The sequence below is a fragment of the Diorhabda carinulata genome, chromosome 3 (assembly GCF_026250575.1).
Source record: "Diorhabda carinulata isolate Delta chromosome 3, icDioCari1.1, whole genome shotgun sequence".
Taxonomy (NCBI): Eukaryota; Metazoa; Arthropoda; class Insecta; order Coleoptera; family Chrysomelidae; genus Diorhabda; species Diorhabda carinulata.
The window spans coordinates 29,125,272-29,138,489 of record NC_079462.1 but is presented as its reverse complement, the minus strand read 5'-3'; the positions used below and the strand labels follow the sequence as shown (position 1 = coordinate 29,138,489).

At 31.4% G+C, this 13,218-nt stretch overlaps 2 protein-coding genes across 2 annotated transcripts in view; one reads left to right on the top strand and one right to left on the bottom strand.

The window, feature by feature from the left end:
• The first annotated feature begins 209 nt into the window (after positions 1 to 209).
• LOC130891075 (DDB1- and CUL4-associated factor 7) lies at positions 210 to 5,569 on the top strand. The gene is made up of 5 exons (XM_057795589.1): positions 210 to 307; positions 380 to 668; positions 748 to 937; positions 1,270 to 1,545; positions 1,652 to 5,569. Exons 2-5 carry the CDS (start codon positions 382 to 384, stop codon positions 1,943 to 1,945), a joined length of 1,047 nt encoding a protein of 348 aa, XP_057651572.1. The 5' UTR covers positions 210 to 307; positions 380 to 381; the 3' UTR covers positions 1,946 to 5,569.
• Positions 5,184 to 13,218, bottom strand: part of LOC130891073 (uncharacterized protein MAL13P1.304-like) — a 15,888-nt gene continuing 7,853 nt past the window's right edge. The window contains exons 7-9 of the mRNA XM_057795586.1: positions 12,326 to 13,206; positions 10,885 to 11,181; positions 5,184 to 10,683 (exon numbers count right to left, since the gene is read on the bottom strand). Of these exons, the coding sequence (XP_057651569.1) occupies positions 9,000 to 10,683; positions 10,885 to 11,181; positions 12,326 to 13,206 (2,862 nt within the window). The 3' untranslated portion in view covers positions 5,184 to 8,999. The remainder of the gene's footprint in view (positions 10,684 to 10,884; positions 11,182 to 12,325; positions 13,207 to 13,218) is intronic.

The following is a 13,218-nucleotide window of genomic DNA, read 5'->3' as shown; positions in this document are numbered from 1 at the left end:
TCTGTTTCTAGTTAACGTCTATATTGTACTATAGTTTAACCATTTACTACAATGTACATCCAGATCGAATCATACTTCGATTTACTACTATTAGCTCTACATGCATTGGTTAGGTGCACAAATCAAAAAGATTAAGGTGGAATGTGAAAAATTTTTCTTTGAAATTGCGAAATCAATCATAGATCTGGCTTTGTTGCTCCAATTTTACCGATTGTATTAGTCGGATGTCACTTGTCAAGGTCAAGCCGACTGCTATAAACAAAAATACACATTTTTAATAACAACAATATTAACAAAAATTTCATAGGTTAGTACTGTTGGCACGTATATTTATACTTTATTTTGGTGGATTAGCTGAAATATTGTAATACCTTTGTAGAAATGGCCCACTCGGGAGTTGTCCCTGGTGGGAAACGCAAAGAAATTTACAAATACGTCGCCCCATGGCCCTTATATAGTATGAACTGGTCTGTTAGACCGGATAAAAGATTCCGACTTGCTCTTGGAAGTTTTGTTGAAGAATATAATAATAAAGTTCAAATTGTTTCATTGGATGAAGACAACAGTGAATTTTCATCAAAGAGTACTTTTGACCATCCATATCCAACAACTAAAATTATGTGGATACCTGATAGCAAAGGAATTTTTCCCGATTTACTAGCGACTAGGTAAATAACATTGATACATACACATTTTCATCTAAAACAGTAAATAGGGATACTAAGATGATTATTAAATGTTTTATAGTGGTGACTACTTAAGAATATGGAGGGCAGGTGAACCTGACACAAGACTTGAATGTGTTTTAAACAATAACAAAAATTCAGATTTTTGTGCACCTTTAACTAGTTTTGATTGGAATGAAGTAGATCCCAATTTGGTTGGTACTTCATCTATTGACACAACATGCACCATTTGGGGATTGGAGACTGGGCAGGTAAAAATGTCGTTATTATTCAATGTCTGTTATCATAAGACAGACATATCAAAAAGGTATTAACCATTTTCATCATAATTAAATAAAAATAAAACATTGACACTTATTCTCTAAAGTGTTACTATTTGTGCCAATAGGAAAAATGATAAAATGAGTGATTTTTCATATTTATATCTTTTTTTCCACTACATTTAATCAATTTTCTGTTGTTATTCTATATTACTTTTCTTTACTCTGTTAATACTTCTGTTGAAAAACAATCTCTTGCCAACATCATGTTCTTCAAGATGTGTACCTTCAAATAATTGTTTTTCGACATACGTTTGTTGTAGGTAATGGGTCGAGTTAACTTAGTCTCAGGCCATGTTAAGACTCAGCTCATTGCTCATGATAAAGAAGTTTATGATATTGCATTTTCTCGGGCAGGAGGAGGAAGAGACATGTTTGCATCTGTTGGAGCAGATGGATCAGTCAGAATGTTTGATTTACGACACTTAGAGCACTCTACAATTATTTATGAAGATCATACACATACACCACTGTTAAGGCTGGCTTGGAATAAACAAGATCCAAACTATTTAGCAACAATAGCTATGGACGCTTGTGAAGTAAGAAATTTTCATTAAAGTTAAGAAAAGTTCTGTACTCTGTAACCCATAATAAGTTTTACTAGAAGGGTAAAACATGATAAAATTAATACTTCTTTTTTAACAGGTTATCATACTGGATGTAAGAGTGCCATGCACTCCAGTAGCCAGACTTAACAACCATCGCGCATGTGTAAATGGCATAGCTTGGGCTCCTCACTCCAGTTGTCATATATGCACAGCTGGAGATGATCATCAAGCTCTTATATGGGATATTCAGCAAATGCCCAGAGCTATCGAAGACCCAATTTTAGCATATACAGCAGCAGAAGGTGAAGTTAATCAAATTCAATGGGGAGCAACACAACCTGATTGGATTGCAATTTGTTATAATAAGAGTTTGGAGATATTAAGGGTGTAACTTGTGAAAATGTGCTTAGAGAGATTGCTGTTGATTGTATTACGGAAGTTAAAGTGCTGTTGACAATCTAAGTGAGTTGAACTACATTCAACTGCAGATTTTTATCGACTTGTGGTATATTTTTATTCAACAAAACAAAACTCATTTAATATTTAGATAACAGTATTTGGTGCTTAATTGAGAAAATATATGAACATTATGGTAACTTATACTGTCAAGGTTGCACTTAATATAAATGTAATTTATACCATTAGCTAAAGAATCTTCAGAATATCCGAAATGTAGATTCTAACCAATCTTCCCCTTTTTTTTTTGTTTATTAATTTTTGATGGTGGGTTGGAAACCCATAACACATATCAAATTCAAAAAATACATTCATCCATAAGCACCTACTCCATATTTAGACTTTTTGAAAAAATCAACTGGATATTTCTATTAACCATTTTAATTTTTAAGTATGATAAACTCCTGAATTCTCTTTAGAATACAGATCTTTTCATCTTTTAGTTTTATTTTAGAAGAATATTAGAAAGTTTTACATAAATTTTTGTACACAGCAGGCCTTATAGACCCATGGCTTCAAGTCTCTCTACTGCTTATCTCAAACTCCTTTTGTTCACGGCTGCATTGCGCCAGTTCGCTATCCCTAACTTCTGTAAGTCTTCCTTACATGCATCTATCCACCATTCTGGCTATATGTCCCAACCAACGTAGTCTTTTTGCCTTACTATATAGTTGATCTCTACATGACGATATAACCTTTTAATCTCTGCACTCGTTCTTTTTCTCCATTCATCTTGAACACTCCTCTCTCCCATGCATTCGGCCTGTTTACCTCTTTTTTATTCATGACCCAACATTCACTACCATATAACACCGTAGATTGTAAATTCTTGGCTTCACTACCCTTGAGATATCTTTGGACCTTAATAGGATTCCTAGATCACCAGCTGATTTATTGCCTTTGCCAATCTTTTGTCAATTTCTTTAATTTCGTCTCCTTCACTTGTTACCATCACTCCCAGGTATTCAAACTCTTGTACTCTATCAAACCGGAATATTGAATCATATGCCTATTTGAAGTCGATAAATAATAGCTTCAAATTCAGTGCCAGCTCATAGCTATCATTTTGTATTGTTTTTTACACAAAATTCATATATCCACACTAAAAATTAGCTAAATTCTTAATAAGGCACAAGATAGTGTAATTTAATTGGTTACATTTAAGATTGTAGCAGCATTTTGAATTATAATATATATTTTGTCTATAATCAAGCTCGATCTGATGTTCCACAAACATTGCTACAAAAATAGTTAAAATGGGCCAAATTACTGTAACCATATAAGAAAATAGTGTGGAATTTGTCATTGAAAGCACTTATTCAATCATCTTAACAGATGATTAAAAGTTTTAAATATGTTAATATGGTCTAAACTAACTGTTTCAACATTTGCAGCTCAAATGGACTATTTATCAAATCGTATTCGACTCAACACCAGAATAATAGTAATTTGATGTCGTTAGCTTACAACTGAAGCTGACCAAGTCAAAAATTAGGTATTTGGAGTTAATATGACCAAATCTTGCATCTACCTTATGTTGTCATAATAATCTTGGCCATAATGACCATGTCAAGAAGACGACGTTCGCAATATATGACCAAATCTGCTTGACATAGAAAGAAGTCAAAGTTATGTATCAGTGATAACCTATTGTAGAACGTTTTGGGAAGAGTACAACATGGCACGGTACAAAAAAAGATCACTGCGCCACGTGCAATCAGTTTAAAGATGAAGCCATTACCAATAAAGTCTACAAGCAGCATGAAAGGGATAAAGCAAATGCTGAAAAAAATACTGATAAATTATCTGACTGTATCCCCTTCAAATACAACTATACCGACTGATTCTCTATGAATTTCCGGCACAGACAGACATTCCATTAAATAATCTACCATTGTAAACCAGTCTGTTGTGAAAACATCAAATTTGTATAAATCAATCCCATTTGATACTAAAAAGGTACCCGAACCATCTAAGTGCGAAAGTGATTCGGAGATGAATTCTTAGATCAGTTTTGTGTCAGAGTAAGTTAATAAAGTTTGATTTTGACTACTAAGTCAAGTGTGTCTATCTTTTTGCTTAGGAGAAGGTGACAAAGTTATATTTTTTCGGAAAGTGAAAATAATTATGCCTCCTAAGTAGATTCATTACAAATCACTGTTTTATATATTTATAAAAAAATGCACTTGCGAAGTAATAGTCTCTGATTTTATAGTTGTATCTAAACTTCAATTCCAATTTATGCAAAATGTTTTACTTGGTCTCTTTTGGTTGTAAGCTCACAATATGAAAATGAGAAAAATTTTAATGTGATTTTTTAATTATTTTCAAGATCTTTTAGACTGGAATTTCAAATAAAATAAGTTATTTACTTGTGATTGACTTTTATTTTTTTGGTTGCTTTACTGTTGTTCTAGTAGACATATTTTGTACGAAAAATACCCAATACCCGTTTCAAAGATTGTTAATTACACTTCATAAAAAATAAAGTACTACCTTACTAAAGGAATATTTCGTTTTGAGTAGAATTTTCTTCGAACTAACAGAAAAATTTATTTTATACATCGGTTAAAAGTACGAGTCGTTTGCACCTTTTTCGAGGCAGAAAGTAAAATATTTGTGAATTAGTACAGCTGCGCATAATAGCTCTGAATTGCGCGCCGTGATGCCCGAGTTTACTCCTTATGTGCAGCTTTACCAATGCACAAAACTGTAACTTTCTGCCTCTAAAAAGGTGCAAAATAGTATACACAAGGGCAGAAGTTTGAGAGCTCAAAAATCTCAAACTTTCTGCCCTATTCTTTCTGACCCACTGTGATGCTTACTCAAGTGTTTGAAACGCTCTCGTGTGAGTACTGGCACTCACAGATGACGTGGTCTGCAGTTTCATCCTCTTCCATATACCAGCGTCACTCCCATGGTGAAGAGAGTGTCTTAGATGACCGCGTCCGATTAAAAGTCTTCTAACTAAAGGGATTTGCGCCTATTTAATTAAAGCAGTTGTTTGGTAAGAGAGGTAGAGGGCTCACCTATGTGTGCCTTCGCTTGTCTCAATCCAATTTTTATGAAAGTTGTATATAAACTATTTTTTTCTCAAATCATGTATATTGAAAAATATCGACAAAAAGGGAATCTTTTTCTCAATTTTATTTTATAGAATAATGACAACATTGTTTAGATAAAATCTTTATTAAAATATTTTATACAATTTAAATTATGAGGGTACTTAAAACATTTTTGTAGCAACACACAGTGTTGATTTTTATTTTAAAAGAATAAAAGTGTTGTAAAACAATATTTTATTCAATGTATACATAAAACTGTACTGTTTCAACACACTTTTTGACTTTTAAAGGAATTGTACTGCATATATATTTGAATAAACAAATGTTTTACTACTCATACAGTATATGCTGATGTTAAAGTAGAAAATAATTTTTATTCGAATGTTTCCTGTATAAGTATAATATTGAACTATAATATAAAAAAAATATGTAAAATAGTAAGCTGAAACTAAAGTTTTATTGTTATAATTTACAATAAAAAAAATTATTTCTGATATTCTGAATTCAACGAATAAAATACTAGAAATCTACAAAAAACAAATATAATAGAAGCACATACTCCAATAAGTGAGTCACACAACCAAAATGGATGATTAAAAAGGTATACAGAGGGAATAAGAGTGTAATAGCACTGACTTCAGTTCAAATGAGCACGAGAATATTTATAGAGTTCTTTCGTCCACTAAGATCCGTTCCCCTCGCCTAATAAATAAATAACTTACCCTCCAATTGTTGGAATTTCATTAGAACGAACAGTTTCGATTCGAGGATTATTTGCGAAAATATACACATGTCCTCGATTCCTGTACCACCGACATTAGATTTTCGAAATGAATTAGGTACAATCAACTTTCTCTCATTCATTTTGAATGTATTGAATATTTGATGAATTTTCTTGGGGACAGAGTTTTATGATATTAGGTATGATGTGATATTAACTAATTCTACAAGTGGGACTTGAAATACACATTCCAAAAAAACCACTTTTTCTATATCTAAAATATAATTTTGGCACGTAACTATATCTAGGTACATAAAATAAATTTAGAATTCACACTGCCAGTAAAATAAATATAAAATTGAATATGAAGTTCGTTGCCTATATTAAAATTTTTTTCCCTGCATTGTAATTTTGTTAATACTCCTAGAGGTTAAAAATCAAATTAAAGATCTAATCTTCATTTTCCACTAATTCTACTGAAATAAGTCAATTTTTAATTAAATAATATAAATTAAAGATATTTCCATATCATTCCTGTTTAGGATAATAATTAAATCGTGTTAACGTAGCGTTTTCGTGGTCGAAAATCCATTTATCGAGGTTCTGTATATATTAGTACCAGTACCACTTTATCAACAATGGATTGGTTCACTTCCGGTTTTTTGAACTGGATTTAAAATTGAACGAAAGATTATTTTTGGAGGGTCCAATTTGTAGGAGTCGAAGGCTTGGCTGAGAAAGACGTATAATTGGAAAAAGTAAAAATAATTGATCCTGTTTTAATTTATTTAACTTCCATTTACATTCGAATTGGTAACTGTCCTTCGATGTTTCAAAGCAGACCAAGGAACGGATCTATTTTCTATTTAGGTATACTTTAGCTTAATGTATGTAATTTTAATTAGCCGTTAACTGAGGAAAAGGATATTTTTCTATGAAATGCGATATTTTTATAATCAAAAGGAATCCGCTTCAAAAAGCTGAACCGCAAACTGAACTAATTCCCTTCTTGGACCTCGATAAATGGATTTTGCGACCTCGAAAACGCCAAATTAACGTGTTTTTATAGTGATCCTAAATCGGACAGATACAAAAATATTTCCAAAATTTCATTATTTTATGCAATTTGCTGCAAAATCCTATTGTAACCTGTTAAGAAGTAGAAATTGGGATCAAACTGTCAATATTCAAGCAATTGAAATGATTTGGTTCTAATGGAGTACAAAACTATACAATGTGTTATGAGAACAAAAAAAATTTTTTTTGACAAAAAAATATATCACAAAAATTCCCTCTTTTAAAAGGCTATTAGAAAGCATCCTATTCTTTTTTATTTAAATATAGAAAACTTTGGATCAGTTACAGAATCACTCAGTGATCAGTAGTTTAAAATTTTATTTACTGATTTTATCAAAATGAGAAATATTCATAAAATAAGTTTATCTGCATCATGACGATATTTGCAACTTTCTGTTAGTTGTTTTAACATTGAGATGGGAATTAATTAGCAAACCATCCCCTTGATTCATTGATTAATCGGTGAGATATACGAAGTGATACCATGATAAAACAGCATGATACAGTGTTCAGAATGTGAACATTTGGAGCAAACATCTCTGATCAAATTCCGTTTGTTTGGCGGTCAGAGGTAGAACTTTGAGCAACAAAAATAATAATAAAAATGAGAATACTAAAATATACGATGAGATAAATTTATACAGGAATTATAGTACATTAATCACTTCTTGGCGAAGACAATAAAACATAAACAAGTATAAAATGACAATTATGGAGATGATTGAGGAATATTAAAAACACTGCATCTAACATGTTCTTCTTGGATATAAAATGCATTATATTAGCCTCTCCTTTATATCTACGTTCTCAAAAGATCTTTTGAATCAATTAACGATACAGCTTTTGGTTCAGAATAAGCGCCAAAGAAGTCTCAACAATGCTTGACATTGACCTTATGAGAATCCTCCAAACAGTCCCAATCTCCCTTCTAGTGATTTGAATTTGCTACGACACTTGAAGACTTTCCTTGGCGGTCAGAGATATAAATTTATTTGCTGTATCTGTTTGTCTAGTTCAAAATAAAACTTAATTCACGAATATCCCTCGAATTATATTATGAAAAAATAAAATTTACTGAATTACAGATATAAAGATAGGATTTCAGTTTTATCATTGAATTATAAAACAGGGGTTTATAAAAATTATTTCAGTATCATTAGAAATCAACAAATAAAAAAATCAAATAAATCATATGGTGTTAGTATACAGTGTGGGACAATTTCAACACCCAGTAAATGAAAATACAAAATGACCTACTTACAACGTACTTTCTGTATTCGCTTACAAAAGTGATACTTGAGCAAATTAGTTCAACTGTCTCGCTGATTATCAGATAATAATTTAAATTTTTTCATAAAACAAAGAATAAAGTTTAAAAAAAATCTTGCAGAAGAATAATTATGAATAATTAAGAATATGAAGCTACTTAATTGAAAAGTGCATGTGAATATTTAAGAATGGTATTAAAATCAATAAATTAAAAAAGATTAGATCAAATTAGAATAATTGAGAGCTGAATAGTGGAAAAGTGGGGTTGATAACAACATTAAACAATTAGAGTATAGATAATGAAAGTTTATACCAAACTGTTTATTACCACTAAACCAACATTCACAATTACACTGTCTTTTCCATCGAGTCGGATACATACCAGTGACCTACAGAAAACTCCAAAGACGGTGTAATTGTAATTATTGGTTGTATAAAGATCACAAACAACTCCAGAAATTCCAATTTGATAAAATCTTATATGTTACATACTTTTAATTCCAAACTATTCCAATTATCACATATTTTTTGTAACAAATGATGATATGATCCAAATAATAGTAGCTAAACTTCGAATGACTGTTTTTAAACAACCACTAATTATACTTTCAACTTAACCAAAATCAGATCTAAAAAAGAAATAGTAAATTATGCAATTAGTGCTGTACACTATATTTTGGCCACGAACTATACAAAAAATTAAATCGCCCTATGAATTAGTCATTACCTATCAACGTTCGAATTTGATTCTGCTTCTCCTCTAGTGCAAAATGCAGCTCGTCGGTAAACAAAATTTCAACAATGATTAGAAATATTCCTAACCGGCAAGTTGTTTCCACACCGTATACAATAAGAAATTAAATTTCAAAGTGTACTTTTTTTCGTCTCGTTCTTCTCGTTATTATTACCTGAGGCGAATCATCTACTTCTGATTCATGTTTTTTTGCAATCTTTTTTGCACGCGTCGATTTCTTTACAGGTTGTTGTTTATCTTCACTTTCATCTATTTCTTTGCTTATTTTCGATTTTTTCGCCGATTTGATTGATTCAACGTCTCTTTCGATAAGATTTTCCTTTACATCTTCGACAGCTTTTTTTTTACTCCTTTTATTAGCAGGTGGAGTATTTTTATTGGAACAATTCTCACCGTCTATATTTGATTCAACTTGATTTATTTTTCTTTTTCTTACTTTTGGACTCTCAACAGCAGAATTAGATTCCTGTAAAATAGATTTGGTATCAACTTGTTTTTTGACTTCAGATTCGGAGTTTGGCGCAGATGAAGTGTTTCTCAAGGTGTTCTTCCTAGTAGCATTTTTTCTGCCTCTCTTCCCAACTACTGTTTCTTCCTTAGACGTTTCTTGTAAGGAATTATCAATATTTTCGTTTTTATTTATATTTCTTCTTCCTCTTGTTTTAACTTTTGGCAAATCCACAACTCGGTTTTCCTCCACAGAAGGTATATTAGTTTTCACCCTCTCTGAAGATTCAGCATAATTTACTATTTTTTTATTCCTTCTTCCTCTAGTAGTCAATTTAGGTGAATCTTCTACTAAATGTTCTATGTCTAGTGTGTTGTTCTTGCCAGCATTACGTCTTGTTCTAACAGTGGTTTTCATATCACCATTAATCATTGATGTAATATCTTCAACATGTTCTTCAATTTCTGCTATTTTTCTAGAAGCATTTCTTCTTCCAGAAACAGATTTAGGTGAATCAAATGTAGCAATTTTTTCCACCGATTTCTCTGTTTCTTCAGCCTTCTTACTAGCATTCCAATTTCCCCTAACATTCTTAGTAGTCGCCTCTATACTTCTTGTTACCTCTTCAGTATCTTCCAACTTCTTGGTAGCGTTTCTTCTTCCTCGAACAGGTTTAGATGAATCTAAAGTGTCTAAATCTTTATTACTTGTAATATTCTCCTTATTAACAGTCACAGTATCTTTAGAGGATTTCTCGATTTCTTTTACCTTCTTAATAGCTTTACCTCTAACTAGCTTAGGAGAATCTAAAGTCATGGGTTCTGTGTCATTTGAAATCGTTCTGTTAGTTTTGTTTCGTCTTCTCCTATTAGATTTGGAAGAATCCAAAGTGATGACTTCTGTATCAGCAGCAAACACTGTATCTTTAACTGTTTCTTCATTTTTTTTTACTTTCTTGGTAGCATTTCGTCTTCCTCTAACGGGCTTTGGAGAATTAGGAGTTGCATTTTCTTCAACAATGTGTGCGGCTTTCAACTTGCTTCTTGTTTTTTTATTTGGAGATGAACCTTCGAGGTTCTGAATATCTGAGTCAATTTCAACGTCTTTTCTTCCTTCTATTTCTTCAGAAGTACTAGCAATTTCCATTTCGTTATTTTCCTTTTTCTTCCGGGTACTTCTTGTTTCCAAAGTTTTGAAGTTAAGCTCTTCTTTTGTTTTGACCTTTTCTGATTCTTTAGAAGCATCTGTTTTCTCTTTTGTTAAAGACACTGTGAGGCACTGGACATTTTCAAATTCTTTTCTTTTGTTTTTTCCTTTACTTCGTATTACTGGAGCAACCCTATAAAACAAATGAAATATTAATATTTAAGACAAAAGCTGCATTTGATTCATTTGTGGATTACTATAAATTTTTGAAGGTAAACATGATTTTATTAAATAACAATGGAGTCTTTTAACATCTAAATTTCTTTACTTATGGATACACTTTTGTCTTGATTCTAAATTTGTTTACTCCTTTGATTTGAAAAAATTTACTTACTTTTTCTTTAATTCCTTCTGTTCTTTAACCCAAACAGAAACTCGGGGGCTAACTTCAGGTTGATCTCCAATAGATTTTCTGATGGCCCCATAAGCATCGAATTGTTTTTGAGGAGACATGCTCTTTGATCTGTACGTTTTCAGGACTTTTTTGTTGAAAATTCTATTAAATAGATCTTCATTATTTTCTATATCGCTGGCGTTACTTAAACTTTGATTAACTGAAGTATTGAAAATATTTGCAACTCCTTCAACGTCGCTAAGATCATTCAATGGTTGTTTTTGGGCTTTGGGCGTACTGAAATATGAAAAATTTAAGTATCCACTAAATACACACTAATAATATCTGACTTGTAACATAGAACTTAATTTACAAGTGTGGCATCATTTTTAAGAAGAAATATGATGACATAGATGGTTTGAAATGACTGTAATAGTGATAACTATAACCCACTATAAACTACTGTTCGGGTATGACTTTTAAACAGACCAACAGCTGCGGTACTAGAATAGTTTGATTGTCTTGTTTATCTCATATTGATAGAAAAATGAATCTATTTCAAATTTTCTCACAAAAAAATTTGAGTGCCACAGATTTAGCATGTCACATGTCTAGAATTAAATATTTATTATATAAACTTAACCAGTAGTACTACCGGTTATAGATTTTGCATTCAGAATTTAATGAAACTAGGAATATTAGTATATTATTATAAAATAATCAACCAATTAAATTTTCAGAGGTCTACAAAGAATTGGAAAAAAGATATTAGCATAAAAAATTTTTTGCTTTTTCCATTGATGCCTATGGTTGGTCCGAGTTTATCCTTTATTTCACAAAGCGTGACGTTCAGATTTCAGTGAAACTAGTATCAATGAGAAGATAAACACTTTCTTGACATTTTGGTTATTTGAAATTTGAACTTCAGGGCTTGTGATAAGAACAATTAGTAAATAATTAAAAAAAGTGTTTTGTTACTTATACGTGGCAACACTGCGGACGAGATGACGCGCGCGAAATTTGAACGTGTACAGTACGCAGTATGTGGAAATATTAGTGTTATACATCTCTTTTCCTTTACGCGGCGTTGCCAAATATAAATAGTACACTAATCAAACTACAAATAGTATACATTTGACACTTGTGGTAGAACTACCTTAAGCAGCTAATAACGCAAACAGTATTTTTTTAAAAGCAGGTATTTAATGTGGAAAATGGATTCAAAATTATACATCAGAAAAAAAATTAAAGCTGATGAAATTTAGTATATTGAGGAAAAATTGTATTTTTGCTGCTCATTTAACGGTTCAGGAAGTTGGTATAATAAAGAATTTTATATTTTTTATGCTATCTTTGAACGAATTAAATTTTGGGATGAATTTTTAGTTTTCATTTATGCACTTTTTGTAATAAGTAATATTTACATATTACCCTTACTTACCTCATCAATTTTTTCAAGCCATGAACATCAGTTAAATCATTAAGAGGCTCTTTGGGTTCTCGAGGAGGTTCTAACAACTTCTTTATTCCTCTTACGTCAGTTAAATCATTTTTAGGAGAATTTTGTTGTTTAGGAGACATAATTTTTCGTAAATTCGGTACTTTTGTCAAATCGTTCTTAGGAGAATTTACTTTTCTAGGAGTGGTGAAGATTTTCTTGACACATGGTATATTTGTTAGATCATTTTTAGGAGAATTTACTTTTTTTGGTGTAGCGAAGAAATTTTTGACACTTGGTATATCTGTTAAATCATTTTTAGGTGAATTGACCTTTTTGGGAGTCGCGAAGATCTTTTTGATATGTGGGATACTTGTCAAATCATTTTTAGGTGAATTTACTTGTTTAGGAGTTGTAAAAAACTTCTTTATAGGTGGTATATTTGTTAAATCATTTTTAGGTGTTTTTGGTACTCTGGGAGTTCTAAATAGTCTATTAACACCTTCTACATTCGACAAATCATTATTAGGCTCTTTCTGAAATTTATTAGTTTTCTTTTTAGGTGTTGGGGATTTAATTGTAGGCATTGACTCTGAAATAGTTTCACCTACATCTGTAGTCGAGAAAGTACTTATTTGTAAAGATCTTCTATTAGATTTTAAAGATTTTGCCTTATTTTGAATTTGATCTAAAGATGGTAAAGACTTTCTCACAGTGATAGGTTTATTCTGTTGGAGCTTTGTGGAAAATCTAGTTAAAGGATATGTAATGACAGGTTTATTCGTTAGGTCAATGATATGTTTAGGAGTACCAGCTGCTACATCATGAGGATCATCTTCTTCAAACACTTCATCAGAAGTGAAAGAGGTGAATGAAGAAAGCCCCTGAAAGAGAAA